Source organism: Electrona antarctica, assembly GCF_951216825.1.
Source record: "Electrona antarctica genome assembly, contig: scaffold_47, whole genome shotgun sequence".
In the NCBI taxonomy this organism is placed as follows: Eukaryota; Metazoa; Chordata; class Actinopteri; order Myctophiformes; family Myctophidae; genus Electrona; species Electrona antarctica.
Window position 1 is genome coordinate 602,082 of NW_027638748.1, and position 23,576 is coordinate 625,657.

The 23,576-nt window shown below is 46.5% G+C and overlaps 1 protein-coding gene across 3 annotated transcripts in view; it reads left to right on the forward strand.

Moving 5' to 3' along the window:
* The window catches only part of LOC306917739 (leukotriene A-4 hydrolase-like), a 56,888-nt gene extending 36,312 nt beyond the window's left edge, over nt 1-20,576 (forward strand). For all 3 annotated transcript variants that reach the window (XM_079530638.1, XM_079530640.1, XM_079530639.1), the window contains 7 exons: nt 2,126-2,229; nt 2,360-2,430; nt 9,140-9,194; nt 10,751-10,846; nt 14,358-14,440; nt 16,976-17,080; nt 19,293-20,576. In XM_079530638.1, coding sequence (XP_079386764.1) covers nt 2,126-2,229; nt 2,360-2,430; nt 9,140-9,194; nt 10,751-10,846; nt 14,358-14,440; nt 16,976-17,080; nt 19,293-19,431 — 653 coding nt within the window. In that variant the 3' untranslated portion in view covers nt 19,432-20,576. The remainder of the gene's footprint in view (nt 1-2,125; nt 2,230-2,359; nt 2,431-9,139; nt 9,195-10,750; nt 10,847-14,357; nt 14,441-16,975; nt 17,081-19,292) is intronic.
* Nucleotides 20,577-23,576: the final 3,000 nt, after the last annotated feature.

A 23,576-nucleotide genomic window follows, 5' to 3' on the forward strand; every position in this document is an offset into this window, starting at 1 on the left:
AATAATGTGTGGTCCTAGTGTCCGTAGAGCACAGAGCTCTGGATCTGTATAATAATGTGTGGTCCTAGTGTCCGTAGAGCACAGAGCTCTGGATCTGAGAAAAGGCAATGCTCTGAATATTGTATAATTATACAAAATGCCATAATTTCTATATATAGAATATCTAGATATATATATTTATATATCTTGCCGAACCACACCTCCGCCCTGATGAGTCTGGTTTTAGTGATAAATGAGGGTACTGGTGTGCTCAACTGTAAAGTCTTCAGAGTAGCATGTTGTGCTATTTTTGTACCCAGAAGGAACAAAAATAGCTCATTTACTTGTCAGCACTTGCAAGTACAATAAGCATGTAACGCTTTCAATAATGCACAACAGCAGCATGATGAGGAAACTGCTGTTTCCTCATTGTTGGGGTTGATGTGCATAGCAGTGTCCACACACACACACACACACACACACACACACACACACACACACACACACACACAAACAATAGGTTCTATTGATATACTTTTTTTAACTGGTTAATCCAGTTAAATCAGTTTAGAATAGGGCTGGGGCGGTATGGGATTTTTATTATGAAACAAACGCATGAAACAAACACCTCACCATTCAAAAACGTCCCCTCATCATGGAACCTAAAATCTTAAACATATTAAACAAATTCCAAGTTAACTGATAGATTTAATATATGATTAATTTAAAGGTTCAACTTCCAGCCGCTCCACACCACGCACACGCAGCAACTGCGCGCATCCCCAGTCCCCAAGCCATGAGTTAACATTATTGCTTGATTGATTGATTTAAGTTTGTATTAACAGTTTACAGTACATTTGCACAACTCAATACAAAAACTGTTAACTGTTACTCTGTGAGTGGACGACACCATAAAGCATTACACTTGTTTACAAGAGGGTCCACCTTGTTCAATTCATAACATTTTGTACACTATACACTTCTATAAAGCCAAAAACAGGAAATCATCATAAAGGAGGTAAAAAGGGGGAAAACATATACAGTGAGGGGGAAAGGGTGGGTGGAGTCAAGGGATTTACATGTCTTAATGACAGTTGGTAGGGCGTTCCACATTTTTGTGGCATAGGAGTGAAATTAATTTAGGTGGACCCTCTTGTAAACAAGTGTAATGCTTTATTGGGTCGTCCACTCGCAGTTAACAGTCTTTGTATTGAGTTGTGCTTGAAATGTAGGCTACTGTAATTCTGCAAACTGTTAATAAATAGTTCAATCAATCAATACGTGTTTGTGCCGAATCTGGGTTGCACATGGTTTGTTGAACTCCCTCTGGTGTTGCTGGCATATGATTAGACTGACTGAGCCTCACTGTTTATTATGATACACTTTATTTCATATCAACCATATGCACTTAGGCCTAGAACCTAGGGTTAGGGTTAGGGTTAGAACCTAGGGTTAGGGTTAGGGTTAGAACCTAGGGTTAGGGTTAGGGTTAGGGTTAGAACCTAGGGCGCCAGAACAGCACGGACAAAAAAACTTACTGCGGTAATGAACCCGATACCGCGGTATGCGCTCTATACCGGCGATATTGCGGTTATTGCCCTAGTTTAGAATTAAACATGAATTGAAAACAACATGAACACCAAACTGATATCTCACTTCTGTGGTCCAGGGAAAGCACCACCACCACCACAGCCCCCAAAACAACACCCAAGAAGAATAAGAATGCATTGCCCGGCCCGCGCTCACTGGGTCACACTGGGTCAGCCCTGCATTGGATTGATTAAAGATCAATGTCAGATCATTTATTAGGGCACCTGCATCCCCAAGAATTGGTGCTGCTGTTGTCTTCTAGATGGTATGAATAGATGAGCAAAGCTTGGTGTTACTATGCGTGTTATAAACTATAACGTGACCCTATGTATGATTGACCTTCCAGATGTGATCATGGGTTAATATTATAAACTGATTGACCTTCCAGATGTGATCATGGGTTAATATTATAAACTGATTGACCTTCCAGATGTGATCATGGGTTAATATTATAAACTGATTGACCTTCCAGATGTGATCATGGGTTAATATTATAAACTGATTGACCTTCCAGATGTGATCATGGGTTAATATTATAAACTGATTGACCTTCCAGATGTGTTCATGGGTTTCGTCAAGTCCTACATCCAGATGTTTTCCTACAGCAGTGTCACCACAGAGGAATGGAAGAACTACCTGTTCACCTACTTCAAAGACAAGGTAACGTGAACTACCTTAAGGTAACCTTAAGGTAACGTGAGGTCATTTATGCATTAAGTAGAAATTTGATTGTAGAAAACACAGTTCCACTTGGTTTCTAATCTGCTTCCTGTTGTCCTGTTCGCTACAGGTTGACGTTCTCAACAAGGTAGACTGGAATGCTTGGATGAACACTCCAGGGATGCCCCCGGTCCAGCCCCAGTGAGTACCCTAATGCCCCCTCCTAATGCCCCCTCCTAATGCCCCCGGTCCAGCCCCAGTGAGTACCCTAATGCCCCCTCCTAATGCCCCCTCCTAATGCCCCCTCTTAATGCCCCCGGTCCAGCCCCAGTGAGTACCCTAATGCCCCCTCCTAATGCCCCCTCTTAATGCCCCCGGTCCAGCCCCAGTGAGTACCTTAATGCCCCCTCTTAATGCCCCCTCTTAATGCCCCCGGTCCAGCCCCAGTGAGTACCTTAATGCCCCCTCCTAATGCCCCCTCTTAATGCCCCCGGTCCAGCCCCAGTGAGTACCCTAATGCCCCCTCCTAATGCCCCCTCTTAATGCCCCCGGTCCAGCCCCAGTGAGTACCTTAATGCCCCCTCTTAATGCCCCCTCTTAATGCCCCCGGTCCAGCCCCAGTGAGTACCTTAATGCCCCCTCTTAATGCCCCCGGTCCAGCCCCAGTGAGTACCTTAATGCCCCCTCTTAATGCCCCCTCTTAATGCCCCCGGTCCAGCCCCAGTGAGTACCCTAATGCCCCCGGTCCAGCCCCAGTGAGTACCCTAATGCCCCCGGTCCAGCCCCAGTGAGTACCTTAATGTCCCCTCCTAATGCCCCCTCTTAATGCCCCCGGTCCAGCCCCAGTGAGTACCTTAATGTCCCCTCCTAATGCCCCCGGTCCAGCCCCAGTGAGTACCCTAATGCCCCCTCCTAATGCCCCCAGTCCAGCCCCAGTGAGTACCTTAATGCCCCCGGTCCAGCCCCAGTGAGTACCCTAATGCCCCCTCCTAATGCCCCCTCTTAATGCCCCCGGTCCAGCCCCAGTGAGTACCCTAATGCCCCCGGTCCAGCCCCAGTGAGTACCCTAATGCCCCCTCTTAATGCCCCCTCTTAATGCCCCCGGTCCAGCCCCAGTGAGTACCTTAATGCCCCCTCCTAATGCCCCCGGTCCAGCCCCAGTGAGTACCCTAATGCCCCCTCTTAATGCCCCCGGTCCAGCCCCAGTGAGTACCCTAATGCCCCCGGTCCAGCCCCAGTGAGTACCTTAATGCCCCCTCTTAATGCCCCCGGTCCAGCCCCAGTGAGTACCTTAATGCCCCCTCCTAATGCCCCCTCCTAATGCCCCCTCTTAATGCCCCCTCTTAATGCCCCCTCCTAATGCCCCCTCTTAATGCCCCCTCTTAATGCCCCCTCTTAATGCCCCCGGTCCAACTCCAGTGAGTACCTTAATGCCCCCTCTTAATGCCCCCTCTTAATGCCCCCTCTTAATGCCCCCGGTCCAACTCCAGTGAGTACCTTAATGCCCCCTCCTAATGCCCCCTCCTAATGCCCCCTCTTAATGCCCCCTCCTAATGCCCCCTCCTAATGCCCCCTCTTAATGCCCCCTCCTAATGCCCCCTCTTAATGCCCCCTCCTAATGCCCCCTCCTAATGCCCCCTCCTAATGCCCCCTCCTAATGCCCCCTCTTAATGCCCCCTCCTAATGCCCCCTCCTAATGCCCCCTCCTAATGCCCCCTCTTAATGCCCCCGGTCCAGCCCCAGTGAGTACCCTAATGCCCCCGGTCCAGCCCCAGTGAGTACCCTAATGCCCCCTCTTAATGCCCCCTCTTAATGCCCCCGGTCCAGCCCCAGTGAGTACCTTAATGCCCCCTCCTAATGCCCCCGGTCCAGCCCCAGTGAGTACCCTAATGCCCCCTCTTAATGCCCCCGGTCCAGCCCCAGTGAGTACCCTAATGCCCCCGGTCCAGCCCCAGTGAGTACCTTAATGCCCCCTCTTAATGCCCCCGGTCCAGCCCCAGTGAGTACCTTAATGCCCCCTCCTAATGCCCCCTCCTAATGCCCCCTCTTAATGCCCCCTCTTAATGCCCCCTCCTAATGCCCCCTCTTAATGCCCCCTCTTAATGCCCCCTCTTAATGCCCCCGGTCCAACTCCAGTGAGTACCTTAATGCCCCCTCTTAATGCCCCCTCTTAATGCCCCCTCTTAATGCCCCCGGTCCAACTCCAGTGAGTACCTTAATGCCCCCTCCTAATGCCCCCTCCTAATGCCCCCTCTTAATGCCCCCTCTTAATGCCCCCTCTTAATGCCCCCAGTCCAACCCCAGTGAGTACCCTAATGCCCCCTCTTAATGCCCCCTCCTAATGCCCCCTCCTAATGCCCCCTCTTAATGCCCCCGGTCCAACCCCAGTGAGTACCTTAATGCCCCATCTTAATGCCCCCTCCTAATGCCCCCTCTTAATGCCCCCTCTTAATGCCCCCGGTCCAACCCCAGTGAGTACCCTAATGCCCCCTCCTAATGCCCCCGGTCCAACCCCAGTGAGTACCCTAATGCCCCCTCTTAATGCCCCCTCTTAATGCCCCCGGTCCAACCCCAGTGAGTACCCTAATGCCCCCTCCTAATGCCCCCGGTCCAGCCCCAGTGAGTACCCTAATGCCCCCGGTCCAGCCCCAGTGAGTACCTTAATGCCCCCTCTTAATGCCCCCGGTCCAGCCCCAGTGAGTACCTTAATGCCCCCTCCTAATGCCCCCTCTTAATGCCCCCGGTCCAGCCCCAGTGAGTACCTTAATGCCCCCTCTTAATGCCCCCGGTCCAGCCCCAGTGAGTACCTTAATGCCCCCTCTTAATGCCCCCTCTTAATGCCCCCGGTCCAGCCCCAGTGAGTACCTTAATGCCCCCTCTTAATGCCCCCTCTTAATGCCCCCGGTCCAGCCCCAGTGAGTACCGTAATGCCCCCTCTTAATGCCCCCTCTTAATGCCCCCGGTCCAGCCCCAGTGAGTACCGTAATGCCCCCGGTCCAGCCCCAGTGAGTACCCTAATGCCCCCTCCTAATGCCCCCTCCTAATGCCCCCTCTTAATGCCCCCGGTCCAGCCCCAGTGAGTACCTTAATGCCCCCTCCTAATGCCCCCTCTTAATGCCCCCGGTCCAGCCCCAGTGAGTACCCTAATGCCCCCTCTTAATGCCCCCTCTTAATGCCCCCGGTCCAACCCCAGTGAGTACCTTAATGCCCCATCTTAATGCCCCCTCTTAATGTCCCCGGTCCAGCCCCAGTGAGTACCTTAATGCCCCATCTTAATGCCCCCGGTCCAACCCCAGTGAGTACCCTAATGCCCCCTCTTAATGCCCCCTCCTAATGCCCCCTCTTAATGCCCCCTCTTAATGCCCCCGGTCCAACTCCAGTGAGTACCCTAATGCCCCCTCTTAATGCCCCCTCCTAATGCCCCCTCTTAATGCCCCCTCTTAATGCCCCCAGTCCAACCCCAGTGAGTACCCTAATGCCCCCTCCTAATGCCCCCTCCTAATGCCCCCTCCTAATGCCCCCTCTTAATGCCCCCGGTCCAACCCCAGTGAGTACCTTAATGCCCCATCTTAATGCCCCCTCCTAATGCCCCCTCTTAATGCCCCCTCTTAATGCCCCCGGTCCAACCCCAGTGAGTACCCTAATGCCCCCTCCTAATGCCCCCTCTTAATGCCCCCGGTCCAGCCCCAGTGAGTACCTTAATGCCCCCTCTTAATGCCCCCTCTTAATGCCCCCGGTCCAGCCCCAGTGAGTACCGTAATGCCCCCTCTTAATGCCCCCGGTCCAGCCCCAGTGAGTACCGTAATGCCCCCTCTTAATGCCCCCTCTTAATGCCCCCGGTCCAGCCCCAGTGAGTACCGTAATGCCCCCGGTCCAGCCCCAGTGAGTACCCTAATGCCCCCTCCTAATGCCCCCTCCTAATGCCCCCTCTTAATGCCCCCGGTCCAGCCCCAGTGAGTACCTTAATGCCCCCTCCTAATGCCCCCTCTTAATGCCCCCGGTCCAGCCCCAGTGAGTACCCTAATGCCCCCTCCTAATGCCCCCGGTCCAGCCCCAGTGAGTACCTTAATGCCCCCTCTTAATGCCCCCTCTTAATGCCCCCGGTCCAACCCCAGTGAGTACCTTAATGCCCCATCTTAATGCCCCCTCTTAATGCCCCCGGTCCAACCCCAGTGAGTACCCTAATGCCCCCTCTTAATGCCCCCTCCTAATGCCCCCTCTTAATGCCCCCTCTTAATGCCCCCGGTCCAACTCCAGTGAGTACCCTAATGCCCCCTCTTAATGCCCCCTCCTAATGCCCCCTCTTAATGCCCCCTCTTAATGCCCCCAGTCCAACCCCAGTGAGTACCCTAATGCCCCCTCTTAATGCCCCCTCCTAATGCCCCCTCCTAATGCCCCCTCTTAATGCCCCCGGTCCAACCCCAGTGAGTACCTTAATGCCCCATCTTAATGCCCCCTCCTAATGCCCCCTCTTAATGCCCCCTCTTAATGCCCCCGGTCCAACCCCAGTGAGTACCCTAATGCCCCCTCCTAATGCCCCCGGTCCAACCCCAGTGAGTACCCTAATGCCCCCTCTTAATGCCCCCGGTCCAGCCCCAGTGAGTACCCTAATGCCCCCGGTCCAGCCCCAGTGAGTACCTTAATGCCCCCTCTTAATGCCCCCGGTCCAGCCCCAGTGAGTACCTTAATGCCCCCTCCTAATGCCCCCTCTTAATGCCCCCGGTCCAGCCCCAGTGAGTACCTTAATGCCCCCTCTTAATGCCCCCGGTCCAGCCCCAGTGAGTACCTTAATGCCCCCTCTTAATGCCCCCTCTTAATGCCCCCGGTCCAGCCCCAGTGAGTACCGTAATGCCCCCTCTTAATGCCCCCTCTTAATGCCCCCGGTCCAGCCCCAGTGAGTACCGTAATGCCCCCGGTCCAGCCCCAGTGAGTACCCTAATGCCCCCTCCTAATGCCCCCTCCTAATGCCCCCTCTTAATGCCCCCGGTCCAGCCCCAGTGAGTACCTTAATGCCCCCTCCTAATGCCCCCTCTTAATGCCCCCGGTCCAGCCCCAGTGAGTACCCTAATGCCCCCTCTTAATGCCCCCTCCTAATGCCCCCGGTCCAGCCCCAGTGAGTACCCTAATGCCCCCTCTTAATGCCCCCTCTTAATGCCCCCGGTCCAACCCCAGTGAGTACCTTAATGCCCCATCTTAATGCCCCCTCTTAATGTCCCCGGTCCAGCCCCAGTGAGTACCTTAATGCCCCATCTTAATGCCCCATCTTAATGCCCCCGGTCCAACCCCAGTGAGTACCCTAATGCCCCCTCTTAATGCCCCCTCCTAATGCCCCCTCTTAATGCCCCCTCTTAATGCCCCCGGTCCAACTCCAGTGAGTACCCTAATGCCCCCTCTTAATGCCCCCTCCTAATGCCCCCTCTTAATGCCCCCTCTTAATGCCCCCAGTCCAACCCCAGTGAGTACCCTAATGCCCCCTCTTAATGCCCCCTCCTAATGCCCCCTCCTAATGCCCCCTCTTAATGCCCCCGGTCCAACCCCAGTGAGTACCTTAATGCCCCATCTTAATGCCCCCTCCTAATGCCCCCTCTTAATGCCCCCTCTTAATGCCCCCGGTCCAACCCCAGTGAGTACCCTAATGCCCCCTCCTAATGCCCCCTCTTAATGCCCCCGGTCCAGCCCCAGTGAGTACCTTAATGCCCCCTCCTAATGCCCCATTACAGTACCCTTAATGCCCCATTACAGTACTCTTAGGCCCTTTCCCAATTATTTTTTTAACCCTACCCCTCAGCCCTTGGCCCTACCCCTCATCCCTTGCCCCTTCCCCTTGCCCCTACATAATGAGTGTCAAGGGGTAGGGGGATAAATCATCACCCTAGGAATTGGAACGTCCCTAAATATTGAACGTCCCTTGTAGATATTGATATACAACCTGTTCTCAGAAAATAGCTGATCTGCAAGCTCACTACAGGCCAGTGGTCCCCAAACTTTTTCATGTCAAGGACCCCCAAATTGACAATAATTAGCCCGCAGACCCGCATTTGAAGAGATATGCCAGGGACCCCACTGTGTTCATTGTTTTTAATATCATTAAGAACAGTCATTTTCTATCATGTCCTATGACAAGTCGTGGTATGCTACATATGAATGATATGATATGAATGACAATGTTTCAAATTCAACAACATTTAGGACAAATGCCATCGTGATTCATCTCCATCCAATGTACAGGCTGTACAGCAGCTTGCAGTCTGTTCCATAACCTTTGCTAGAGATTGCGATATTTTTGGCGATGCAGATTGTTAACACATTCAAATAATATTGGTTATTATCATATTCTTCCATAATACGAAAAAGGCGTCTTACCTCGTCCGCCTTCCGCCCTCTGTGATGTCCCTCCGTTTTAAGTCTTAAAAGTAATTTGAACAAGGTGGACCCTCTTGTAAACAAGTGTAACGGCCGGGCTCCACCGGGCGCGTCAGCGTCGCGTCTCCGTCACCGTCAGGGAATGTTCCCTTTTTAATCAGTGAAGGGTGGCTCCACTGCCCGCGTTGACGGAGACGCGACGCGTGCATTAAAATTGAACCGGTGCGTTTTTTGACGCGACGCGACGGAGACGCAACGCGTCCGGTGGAGCCCCGGTGTAATGCTTTATGGTGTCGTCCACTCACAGTTAACAGTCTTTGTATTGAGTTGTGCTTGAAATGTACTGTAATTCTGCAAACTGTTAATAAATACTTCAATCAATCAATCAAACATGCGAGGAAGATGAACGCGGAAGTGCGCAGTGTGCACACTTCCGTGTTCATCTTCCTTGGTCTCATTTGCGTCTCATGTTTCTTTCCTTCCAGGAGCAACATGGAGTCCACCCAAGTTATTTTATTTTAATGTGCATCTTTATTTCCTGTTCCAGATATGACACAACGCTGGCTGATGCGTGCATTGCTCTGTGTCGGAGATGGGTTCAGGTAAGGATTGTTACATCGCCTGCTGTGTGGGGTCCGGGGACCCCCAGGGGTCCTTGAGGGAGTTCCAGGGGGTCCCCAGCTAAATGATAGTTAGGAACCAAATGGACCCTTATGGGTCTGTAACTCTGAGACCCTAACGGGTCCATTTGGTTCCATTTGTACACTCTCAGAGTTAAATTAACTCTCACTCTCAGAGTTAAATTAACATTGATTTTACAATATAAATTGGGGGTCCCAGAGATAGAAATGCCATTAAATGGGGGTCCTTGAAATTAAACGGGTTGAGAATCACTGCTAAAATCTTCTCTTATGGGGGTCTCTGGCATATATTTTCAAGAATTGCCGGTCTATACAAGCTGACGACGTGACGCCATGCGTTGTGACGACGTGACGCCATGCGTTGTGACGACGTGACGCCATGCGTTGTGACGACGTGACGCCATGCGTTGTTACAGTATGTCACACGATGGCATGATGCAACTATGTGTTCATTCCTTCGTCCTTCTCTAAATGTGTCCTCCTTCAGGCCACAGAGGGAAACCTGGTCCTTCTCTAAATGTGTCCTCCTTCAGGCCACAGAGGGAAACCTGGTCCTTCTCTAAATGTGTCCTCCTTCAGGCCACAGAGGGAAACCTGGTCCTTCTCTAAATGTGTCCTCCTTCAGGCCACAGAGGGAAACCTGGTCCTTCTCTAAATGTGTCCTCCTTCAGGCCACAGAGGGAAACCTGGTCCTTCTCTAAATGTGTCCTCCTTCAGGCCACAGAGATAAACCTGGTCCTTCTCTAAATGTGTCCTCCTTCAGGCCACAGAGGGAAACCTGGTCCTTCTCTAAATGTGTCCTCTTCCTTCTGGCCACAGAGGGAAACCTGGTCCTTCTCTAAATGTGTCCTCCTTCAGGCCACAGAGGGAAACCTGGTCCTTCTCTAAATGTGTCCTCTTCCTTCTGGCCACAGAGGGAAACCTGGTCCTTCTCTAAATGTGTCCTCCTTCAGGCCACAGAGGGAAACCTGGTCCTTCTCTAAATGTGTCCTCCTTCAGGCCACAGAGGGAAACCTGGTCCTTCTCTAAATGTGTCCTCCTTCAGGCCACAGAGGGAAACCTGGTCCTTCTCTAAATGTGTCCTCCTTCAGGCCACAGAGGGAAACCTGGTCCTTCTCTAAATGTGTCCTCCTTCAGGCCACAGAGGGAAACCTGGTCCTTCTCTAAATGTGTCCTCCTTCAGGCCACAGAGATAAACCTGGTCCTTCTCTAAATGTGTCCTCTTCCTTCTGGCCACAGAGGGAAACCTGGTCCTTCTCTAAATGTGTCCTCTTCCTTCTGGCCACAGAGGGAAACCTGGTCCTTCTCTAAATGTGTCCTCCTTCAGGCCACAGAGGGAAACCTGGTCCTTCTCTAAATGTGTCCTCTTCCTTCTGGCCACAGAGGGAAACCTGGTCCTTCTCTAAATGTGTCCTCCTTCAGGCCACAGAGGGAAACCTGGTCCTTCTCTAAATGTGTCCTCCTTCAGGCCACAGAGGGAAACCTGGTCCTTCTCTAAATGTGTCCTCTCCCTTCAGGCCACAGAGGGAAACCTTGGGGGTTTCAAAGAAGCAGACCTGAAGACCTTCTCTTCTCACCAGCTCATTGAATTCCTGTCCCTCCTCCTCCAAGAGGTAAGTTGATTGATTGAAGTATTTATTAACAGTGTGCAGAAGTACAGTACATTTCAAGCACAACTCAATTCTCCATATTCAGACCGCAGCCATCTTGCCAGCAAGGTGATACCTAGGTGCTACTTCCCACAGACAGCCCATTCATCCAAACAGAAAAGTCCTCTCTAATTATATTAAACAACGTCAAACTCACCAACATTGCAGCTGTAGGGAAAGCTTGAATTATCCTCTTTCAATCTGTAAAGTGTTTGTTTCATAAAAATCCACCGTAGACATTTTATGAGCTACTTCCTTGCAATTCCTTGCAGATGATTATTATAAGTATCAGAGTTTGGAAGCGCTCGTTATCAGTAAAGCAACCTCCTGCTGCCTCCTGCATTATGTGCACATTCTAAACAGGTGGTACGCCTGGGCCGTTGAGTGATAGTCAACGAGCGCTTCCAAACTCTGACACTTAGAAAAAAATCATCTGCAAGGAATTTCTTGACAGGAAGTAGCTCATAAAATGTCTACGGTGGATTTTTATGAAACAAACACTTTACAGATTGAAAGAGGATAATTCAAGCTTTCCCTACAGCTGCAATGTTGGTGATTTTAACGTTGTTTAATATAATAAGAGAGGATTCTTCTGTTTGGATGAATGGGCTGTCTGTGGGAAGTAGCACCTAGGTATCACCTTGCTGGCAAGATGGCTGCGGTCTGAATATGGAGAATACAAAGACTGGACGACCCAATAAAGCACTACACTTGTTTACAAGAGGGTCCATCTTGTTCTATTCATCAAAACATTTAGAGACGTACAAATAGACACTTCTATATAGCCAAAGAACAGAACAGGAATTCATCATAAAGGAGGTAAAAAGGGAAAAGAAACATATACAGTGAGGGGAAAGAGGGGTGGTGGGAGGGATTCAGATTTTACGGGGGCCAGTTTTGAATTGCAGCCGTCCGTATAGGTGCCCTTTGAGAGCGGTTTGGAAGGAGTCTCTAGGGATTCACGCAACCTGCTCGCCATAACCGCTATTCACGTGCCTACAGTATGTCTCTGGGAAGTTTAACACATTTAGACATAACAGCTATTCACGTGCCTACAGTATGTCTCTGGGAAGTTTAACACATTTAGACATAACAGCTATTCACGTGCCTACAGTATGTCCTTCAGGGAAGTTTAACACATTTAGACATAACAGCTATTCACGTGCCTACAGTATGTCTCTGGGAAGTTTAACACATTTAGACATAACAGCTATTCACGTGCCTACAGTATGTCTCTGGGAAGTTTAACACATTTAGACATAACAGCTATTCACGTGCCTACAGTATGTCCTTCAGGGAAGTTTAACACATTTAGACATAACAGCTATTCACGTGCCTACAGTATGTCTCTGGGAAGTTTAACACATTTAGACATAACAGCTATTCACGTGCCTACAGTATGTCTCTGGGAAGTTTAACACATTTAGACATAACAGCTATTCACGTGCCTACAGTATGTCTCTGGGAAGTTTAACACATTTAGACATAACAGCTATTCACGTGCCTACAGTATGTCCTTCAGGGAAGTTTAACACATTTAGACATAACAGCTATTCACGTGCCTACAGTATGTCTCTGGGAAGTTTAACACATTTAGACATAACAGCTATTCACGTGCCTACAGTATGTCTCTGGGAAGTTTAACACATTTAGACATAACAGCTATTCACGTGCCTACAGTATGTCCTTCAGGGAAGTTTAACACATTTAGACATAACAGCTATTCACGTGCCTACAGTATGTCTCTGGGAAGTTGAACACATTTAGACATAACAGCTATTCACGTGCCTACAGTATGTCTCTGGGAAGTTTAACACATTTAGACATAACAGCTATTCACGTGCCTACAGTATGTCTCAGGGAAGTTTAACACATTTAGACATAACAGCTATTCACGTGCCTACAGTATGTCCTTCAGGGAAGTTGAACACATTTAGACATAACAGCTATTCACGTGCCTACAGTATGTCCTTCAGGGAAGTTTAACACATTTAGACATAACAGCTATTCACGTGCCTACAGTATGTCTCTGGGAAGTTGAACACATTTAGACATAACAGCTATTCACGTGCCTACAGTATGTCTCTGGGAAGTTTAACACATTTAGACATAACAGCTATTCACGTGCCTACAGTATGTCTCAGGGAAGTTTAACACATTTAGACATAACAGCTATTCACGTGCCTACAGTATGTCCTTCAGGGAAGTTGAACACATTTAGACATAACAGCTATTCACGTGCCTACAGTATGTCCTTCAGGGAAGTTTAACACATTTAGACATAACAGCTATTCACGTGCCTACAGTATGTCTCTGGGAAGTTTAACACATTTAGACATAACAGCTATTCACGTGCCTACAGTATGTCCTTCAGGGAAGTTTAACACATTTAGACATAACAGCTATTCACGTGCCTACAGTATGTCTCAGGGAAGTTTAACACATTTAGACATAACAGCTATTCACGTGCCTACAGTATGTCCTTCAGGGAAGTTTAACACATTTAGACATAACAGCTATTCACGTGCCTACAGTATGTCCTTCAGGGAAGTTTAACACATTTAGACATAACAGCTATTCACGTGCCTACAGTATGTCCTTCAGGGAAGTTTAACACATTTAGACATAACAGCTATTCACGTGCCTACAGTATGTCCTTCAGGGAAGTTTAACACATTTAGACATAACAGCTATTCACGTGCCTACAGTATGTCTCTGGGAAGTTTAACACATTTAGACATAACAGCTATTCACGTGCCTACAGTATGTCTCTGGGAAGTTTAACACATTTAAAACCTATGTTTCTATGTCTGGTTCTCAAACGTTTTCATGCCAAGGACCCTCAGAATTATTATGTATGTGGCCGCCGCCCCCCATCTGAAAATACGGCTACGGCAGTCGGCTACGGCAACCGGAAATGGATCAGTGCTCGATACATAAACCTGCTCTCCGTCGCAGCCCTTTCTACTACGGGAGAACCTACACTTACACGTAGTGTCTACAACGCCATGTCATAACCATGTTTATTGAAATTATAGCTGTCATACATTTACACCGATTGCTCCATCACCTCTCTTATGCTGTGTAATGTGTTAGCATGCTCTGAATGAAGAAATAACACTAATACCATATGTCATATTAACCATGTTTATTAAAACGGTTTTAGAGCACCTTCCTCTTTCCACTGCTGATCATGTCCAGCGCATGTAAGAATTAAGCAATATCGGCAAGTTAGATGACGCACGCCGGGGTGTTAATAATAATAATGTGTTTATGTTTGACACATGCTGCACGGACGCGTCACCATGGCAACCAATGTCGCCGGAGGCTGTTTGCTTAACGATTTTGACAGCTACGGCGTGGGTGTCGTAGCCGCCGTAGTTCCGCGTAGCGGAGCAGTCCTGAAAACCGTCATTGCTTAAAGTCCCTATAGTCTGATTCTGGCTGTTTCTCCTGATTCTGGCTGTTTCTCCAGGAGCCCCTCCCACTCAGCCACGTGCAGAAGATGCAGGAGGTTTACAACCTCAACACCTACATGAACGCAGAGATCCGTTTCAGGTGAGAACCGAACCTCAACATCTGTGTTGTTGTCTCGTCCATAACTCTGCATATGACTCACATTAGAGCTGTTCATAACTCTGCATATGACTCACATTAGAGCTGTTCATAACTCTGCATATGACTCACATTAGAGCTGTTCATAACTCTGCATATGACTCACATTAGAGCTGTTCATAACTCTGCATATGACTCACATTAGAGCTAAATACTGTTCATAACTCTGCATATGACTCACATTAGAGCTGTTCATAACTCTGCATATGACTCACATTAGAGCTAAATACTGTTCATAACTCTGCATATGACTCACATTAGAGCTGTTCATAACTCTGCATATGACTCACATTAGAGCTGTTCATAACTCTGCATATGACTCACATTAGAGCTAAATACTGTTCATAACTCTGCATATGACTCACATTAGAGCTGTTCATAACTCTGCATATGACTCACATTAGAGCTAAATACTGTTCATAACTCTGCATATGACTCACATTAGAGCTAAATACTGTTCATAACTCTGCATATGACTCACATTAGAGCTAAATACTGTTCATAACTCTGCATATGACTCACATTAGAGCTAAATACTGTTCATAACTCTGCATATGACTCACATTAGAGCTAAATACTGTTCATAACTCTGCATATGACTCACATTAGAGCTGTTCATAACTCTGCATATGACTCACATTAGAGCTAAATACTGTTCATAACTCTGCATATGACTCACATTAGAGCTGTTCATAACTCTGCATATGACTCACATTAGAGCTAAATACTGTCCATAACTCTGCATATGACTCACATTAGAGCTGTCCATAACTCTGCATATGACTCACATTAGAGCTGTTCATAACTCTGCATATGACTCACATTAGAGCTGTTCATAACTCTGCATATGACTCACATTAGAGCTAAATACTGTCCATAACTCTGCATATGACTCACATTAGAGCTAAATACTGTTCATAACTCTGCATATGACTCACATTAGAGCTAAATACTGTTCATAACTCTGCATATGACTCACATTAGAGCTAAATACTGTTCATAACTCTGCATATGACTCACATTAGAGCTAAATACTGTTCATAACTCTGCATATGACTCACATTAGAGCTAAATACTGTCCATAACTCTGCATATGACTCACATTAGAGCTAAATACTGTTCATAACTCTGCATATGACTCACATTAGAGCTAAATACTGTTCATAACTCTGCATATGACTCACATTAGAGCTAAATACTGTTCATAACTCTGCATATGACTCACATTAGAGCTGTTCATAACTCTGCATATGACTCACATTAGAGCTGTTCATAACTCTGCATATGACTCACATTAGAGATAAATACTGTTCTCCGTAACTCATGGTATATATTTTCAAAACGACACGCGTTAAAATGAGGCAAGGCGATTAAAAAAACATTTAAAAAGGAGCGAGAAAGCAGCAGTAAAATAAGGAAAAACAACATTGGTAAAATATTGTTAATGCATGCAATGTTTTGAACAGGAGACAAACGTTTCTGCTATCCATATGGTTCAAAACGCAAGAATACATTTTTTTAACTGCAAACGTTTCTGCTATCCATCCTTCATGAAGGCTGGATAGCAGAAATGTTTGTCTCCTGTTCAAAATGCAAGAATACATTTTTTTTTTAAACTATGGACTCAAGCGTTCTGTATCTTAATGTCCATGAATATTCTAATATTTCCAGACATTGAAAGACATCTTGTCTCACAGCCTCTGTTCAACCAGCATACTTCAGGGTGCTGTCCAATCACAGCCTCTGTTCAACCAGCATACTTCAGTGTGCTGTCCAATCAGCAGCCTCTGTTCAACCAGCATACTTCAGTGTGCTGTCCAATCAGCAACCAGACGGGCCGACGTGAAAACTAGTATTTCTGAAGCATCAAACTATATCTTGGTTAAAGTCTTAATTATGCGTCTCATCTGGCTGGAGAAATGGAGCCACCTGCTGCTTTAATATCTCATCTGGCTGGAGAAATGGAGCCACCTGCTGCTTTAATACCTCATCTGGCTGGAGAAATGGAGCCACCTGCTGCTTTAATATCTCATCTGGCTGGAGAAATGGAGCCACCTGCTGCTTTAATACCTCATCTGGCTGGAGAAATGGAGCCACCTGCTGCTTTAATATCTCATCTGGCTGGAGAAATGGAGCCACCTGCTGCTTTAATATCTGGAGAAATGGAGCCACCTGCTGCTTTAATATCTCATCTGGCTGGAGAAATGGAGCCACCTGCTGCTTTAATATCTGGAGAAATGGAGCCACCTGCTGCTTTAATATCTCATCTGGCTGGAGAAATGGAGCCACCTGCTGCTTTAATATCTCATCTGGCTGGAGAAATGGAGCCACCTGCTGCTTTAATATCTCATCTGGCTGGAGAAATGGAGCCACCTGCTGCTTTAATATCTCACCAACCAACTCCTGATATTAACATCAACAGTCATTGATTCATATTTTGTGATGCATTTTAATGTAACTACTGCCTCCCTCCACTAGGTGGCTCAGACTGTGTGTAAAGTCCAAATGGGAGGATATGGTTCCGCTGGCGCTGCAGATGGCGACAGATCAGGGGAGGATGAAGTTCACACGACCTCTATTCAGGTTTACTACCATTATTATCATTAGCCGTGGTCTAGTCCATAGAGTAATAGAGTCCATAGAGTAATAGAGTCCATAGAGTAATAGAGTCCATAGAGTAATAGAGTCCATAGAGTAATAGAGTCCATAGAGTAATAGAGCACCGAAGTCTGACGTCCATATCGGTAGAGGGCGCAAATCCACGGGTTCATGTACTTTTTATTTGTATTAAAATCCCCATAGGAGGACTTTAGATCGCCTCATATAAGAACTGTGTTTGTAAAATAAACAAATCATCCCGGCCGTTTCACTCATATGGATATGAAGAATCAACTGACTGAGAGAAAACGCTATTGTTACTGAATTAGTTACATTTTCACTAGAAACAGACTATCATATATGAGTGACTGACTGTCGCAAACGATACAGAGACTCCTCCCTGACAATATAACGATACAGAGACACCTCCCTGACAATATAACGATACAGAGACACCTCCCTGACAATATAACGATACAGAGACACCTCCCTGACAATATAACGATACAGAGACACCTCCCTGACAATATAACGATACAGAGACACCTCCCTGACAATATAACGATACAGAGACACCTCCCTGACAATATAACGATACAGAGACACCTCCCTGACAATATAACGATACAGAGACACCTCCCTGACAATATAACGACACAGAGACACCTCCCTGACAATATAACGATACAGAGACACCTCTCTGACAATATAACGATACAGAGACACCTCCCCGACAATATAACGATACAGAGACACCTCCCCGACAATATAACGATACAGAGACACCTCCCTGACAATATAACGATACAGAGACACCTCCCTGACAATATAACGACACAGAGACACCTCCCTGACAATATAACGACACAGAGACACCTCCCTGACAATATAACGACACAGAGACACCTCCCTGACAATATAACGATACAGAGACACCTCCCTGACAATATAACAATACAGAGACACCTCCCCGACAATATAACGATACAGAGACACCTCCCTGACAATATAACGATACAGAGACACCTCCCTGACAATATAACGATACAGATACACCTCCCCGACAATATAACGATACAGAGACACCTCCCTCACAATATAACGATACAGATACACCTCCCCGACAATATAACAATACAGAGACACCTCCCTGACAATATAACGATACAGAGACACCTCCCTCACAATATAACGATACAGAGACACCTCCCTGACAATATAACGATAGACACCTCCACGACAATATAACGATACAGAGACACCTCCCTGACAATATAACGATACAGAGACACCTCCCTGACAATATAACGATACAGAGACACCTCCCTGACAATATAACGACACAGAGACACCTCCCTGACAATATAGCGATACAGAGACACCTCCCTGAGGCCTCATATACACGTACCAAACACCAATCAAGCAATGTTTGGTCGTTTTTTTGGGCCACCACAATGCTTTTCCAATGGGAGTCACATGGTTTGATCAAACATTTGTGTTTGATTGCTGATTGCTCCCCCCCCCTCATCAAACAAATGTTTGGTCAAACCATGTGACTCCCATTGAAAATGAATTGGAGCAGCAATCAATCAGACATCACACACGGACCGAACATGTGTTGTGTAGGTGTGTACGAAGCCTGACAATAACGCAGAGACAGCTTGTTTATTTTTGGACCACAACGCTTATATGAGACGATTTTAAGATCACCCCATGTTATTCTCCATAGAGAAATGACTTCCGTGAAGCAGGCAGAACCAGGGGAATCGAGGGGATGAGCGAGTGACGTCAGGACTTTAGAACCAGGGGAATCGAGGGGATGAGCGAGTGACGTCAGGACTTTAGAACCAGGGGAATCGAGGGGATGAGCGAGTGACGTCAGGACTTTAGAACCAGGGGAATCGAGGGGATGAGCGAGTGACGTCAGGACTTTAGAACCAGGGGAATCGAGGGGATGAGCGAGTGACGTCAGGACTTTAGAACCAGGGGAATCGAGGGGATGAGCGAGTGACGTCAGGACTTTAGAACCAGGGGAATGGAGGGGATGAGCGAGTGACGTCAGGACTTTAGAACCAGGGGAATGGAGGGGATGAGCGAGTGACGTCAGGACTTGGGTGCTCTATACCAGAAACTATCTGCAGATGTTATGGTGAATTCTATCCTCTCTTTCATGTTTGTTTTTCTGTTTCTTCCACAGAGAGGTGTATAACTTTGACAAGTACCGTGCGGAGGCCGTGCGTGTGTTCCTGGCCCACCGTGCAGCCATGCACTACGTGACCGCCGGCCTGGTGGCCAAAGACCTGAAGGTGGATTCCAACACGAGCGGCGCTTCGTAAACCAGCTTCGTTCTGTTTCCAGTATTATTGCTGATTGATTACACCTCTGTGTCGGCAGTCATTTCTCACTCTCTACAGTCTAACTAACCCTTCTTGGCTTTGCAAGGGAACGTTTATTATGTAACCCTTCTTGGCTTTGCAAGGGAACGTTTATTATGTAACCCTTCTTGGCTTTGCAAGGGAACGTTTATTATGTAACCCTTCTTGGCTTTGCAAGGGAACGTTTATTATGTAACCCTTCTTGGCTTTGCAAGGGAACGTTTATTATGTAACCCTTCTTGGCTTTGCAAGGGAACGTTTATTATGTAACCCTTCTTGGCTTTAAGGGAACGTTTATTATGTAACCCTTCTTGGCTTTGCAAGGGAACGTTTATTATGTAACCCTTCTTGGCTTTGCAAGGGAACGTTTATTATGTAACCCTTATTGGCTTTGCAAGGGAACGTTTATTATGTAACCCTTATTGGCTTTGCAAGGGAACGTTTATTATGTAACCCTTCTTGGCTTTGCAAGGGAACGTTTATTATGTAACCCTTCTTGGCTTTGCAAGGGAACGTTTATTATGTAACCCTTCTTGGCTTTAAGGGAACGTTTATTATGTAACCCTTCTTGGCTTTGCAAGGGAACGTTTATTATGTAACCCTTCTTGGCTTTGCAAGGGAACGTTTATTATGTAACCCTTCTTGGCTTTAAGGGAACGTTTATTATGTAACCCTTCTTGGCTTTAAGGGAACGTTTATTATGTAACCCTTCTTGGCTTTAAGGGAACGTTTATTATGTAACCCTTCTTGGCTTTGCAAGGGAACGTTTATTATGTAACCCTTCTTGGCTTTAAGGGAACGTTTATTATGTAACCCTTCTTGGCTTTAAGGGAACGTTTATTATGCAGAATGGATGTTTTGTGTGTGTTTGAGTGTGTGTGATGTGCAGAGACGTGCACACGTAGACATCAAAGGGGGCTTCAGCCCCTGCCCTTTTTTACCCGTCTGTAAAACAACTGCCCTCTCCAGACCACGAATGCAGCATTTACTACATGGTGGAAGAAATGCACAATGCCCTCCTCTCCTCTCCTCTCCTCTCCCCTCCCCTCCCCTCCCCTCCCCTCCCCTCAAAAATAGCGAAAATAGCAGATCTACAAGCTCTCAACGCGTCGCGAGCTTGTAGATCTGCTATTTTCGCTATTTTTGCCCAAAAGTGCCCTCTTAGGGGATTTCAGCCCCTGCCCCTCTAACACTTTGCATGTCCCTGGTGATAGCGCCCCCTAGCTGGTGAAATGACATGGTGTATGTAAGAATGCATTTCAGGGCATAGAAGACACTTTTGTATTACTATGGTGCTGATAACCTTTGACCCAAATCTATTAATAAAAACACTTCCAACTAGAAAAAGTGTGAAGTGTTTTTGTTAAATATTACACATTTGTTGATGAAATTGTCAATGTATTTAGTTATAGTTTTAATCATCATAGTTACGTTTTTAATTTTCGTCCGTGGAAAAAAATTGGTCGACGAACATTTTTCACCAGAGTTTCAGTCGACAAAGAAAGAGACACTAGAAAGAAGAGTCTCACTCCTGATTGTAATATATTGTAATAGTTATAGTATAATATAATAGTATATCTGTCTGCTTAATAGAGGGTATGCGCATGCATAATGTGAATGGCAGATCGAGTTTAATGTTGATTAAAGTCATTTAATGCAATCAAATATGACTTTTCTTTTTGGATGTAGGGGCTGTCAAGTCCAGAAAGTAGTTTTTGCCGCTCAGTAGGCATTTCCGCATAACTTCCTGGTATGATGATGATGTCACGCATACCCTCTATTATGTTTGTAATACATGTTGCAGGAGAGGTTGTCATCCAGATGCTAGTGCCTTGCTCAAGGATTTGAGGTTAGTATCATCATGTAATCATGGATGACAAAGGACCTAAAAAAGAAAAACAACTCAATCAAAAACAAATCTTCACGACTGGATCTCTTTGTTCATCCATAGTCTTATTAATATAATGATCAGTGAAACGGTGAGAAGAGAGCTCTAATCAATGAACACAAAACTATGATGTTCAGGTTTTAGGATCATTATAATAAACTGTTCTACATACTGTACTGCCAACCAGGGGAAGGAATCACTTTGATTTGATGAAATATCCCAGACCAATTATAGAAGGTGTTTCTGAACGTTTATTCTATTATTAGTTTGACTCATTCTAATAAACATTAGTTTGATAAAAATCACTGAAATCAATTGTCAGACTGAGAACTTGGTGCATTATATGGTGACTGAAGTGATTTCAGTACTATGTTTGGTCACTAGATGGCAGTGTAAGACCAGTCAGACTGAGTGCATTAAATGGACCGAGGTAAATGGACTTACACCTACAAAAACTTAAAGACGAATGAAAATGCTGGATGCGATTTAAAAACCATTCCGATGTTGAATGCGATTGAAAGAAAATTGGACTCATGTATACACTGCTAAGGATTTAAGTTCATTCTGGTTTTTCTGAGCATGCTCATTTCCAAGGCGCTCATATCCAAGGTGCGCCGAGGAGTTTGCACATAGAGCGTGTTATTTTGTGCATTTTGCAGATCCAAAATCCACACAAAAAACGTGGAGCAGGCCTGCAGCAGCAGTGATGATGATCCCCCTGGTCTGTAGTGTTCAAAGATCCAACCGTCCCGAGTTGATCATGATCACTCTGATAATTTTCAAACATGTTTGATATAGTCTAGCCTTATGTATCTGGATTGATTAATGCTACTGTAGGCTACAGTGCATCAGGGCCTCGGGGGACTCGCAGAAAGACAGTAGAGGAGAGAGGACGCAATGCCGTCAGCACACACACACACACAAGAATACGCTATATGTCCATCCTATCCCCTTAAACTTGTATAGGCTATATCCTAACTTGTCTATTCCAATAAGTTGCAACCAAAACGTCATGAAACATAACGGCTTTGCATGCAGTTTAATTGCATTGATGAGCAGCTGCAATCAATCTAGTATTAAACACCCAATGTAGCCCAAACATTTAGACTCTCGTAGAGGTTTTTTTCGATTCTGACGAAGAGAGATTCGTCAGAATCGAAAAAAAAAACCTCTAAGAGTGTCTAAAATGTTTGGGCTACACCCAATGTATTCTCTGGTAGCCTGGTAGCCTACTACAGTAGCCTACAGTAGCCTACTACAGTAGCCTACTTTGGCCGGGATAGATGCCATGCCATGATGATGCAGCTATGGTGTATCGTGCACAAATAAATCCAATAGCCTTGTGAGGCGCGCAGCGAAAAATGGATAAATGCGATGCCCCCCCCCCCCCCCCCCCCCCCCCCCTCTGTTTTACTGCTGTGTGTGTGTGTTCAACAGTCTCTCTCTCTCTCTCTCTCTCTCTCTCTCTGGACCAGGGCTACGTCGATATCACAGGCACCGACGACACCGTCCATGTAAACACTCATTCGGAATGACCATTTCCCATGGAAACTCGCAGCAAAAAAACATTACTTCCGAAGTATTTTATTCGGAATGATCAGCCTGCATGTAACTGCGGCCAGTCACTCCTACCCCACAAGGCAAAGAGATGATCATCAAACCCGGAAGTTATGCAGGAATGCCTACTGAGCCATACTCTATGCTACTGAGTGGCAAAAATAATACTTTCTGGCCTTGACAGCCCAGACATCCACACAGAAAAGTCCTATATCTGATTGCATTAAACAACATTAAATAATATTTAACTCACTTTGCCTGTTGCTTTGCCACTCGATGTGCCACTCGATGTGCCATTCACTTTAAGCATGTGCATACCCTCTATTGTCGCACTTCCACACATCAATCTTTCATCAAATTTAGAGGCCCTCATCTATGGAATTCCCTGTAGATGCTTCACTTAGATCTTCATTATCCTTGCCAATATTCAAAAAACATCTAAAGAAATATCTTATTTCTTCCTCTCTGTAGATTACATGATTTACTTTATTGCACAGCTGCTCCCTTTGCCAACTTGTATACTTTTGTATTGTTCTTAATGAACTTTTAATCTGTTTTAAATCAATGACCTCTTCCATACAGGAAAGGATTCCAAATAAGCCAGCTGGCTTCTTCCTTTCCTTGCATTGTATTTGTGTTCTTTATGTTATTGTCTATTTTT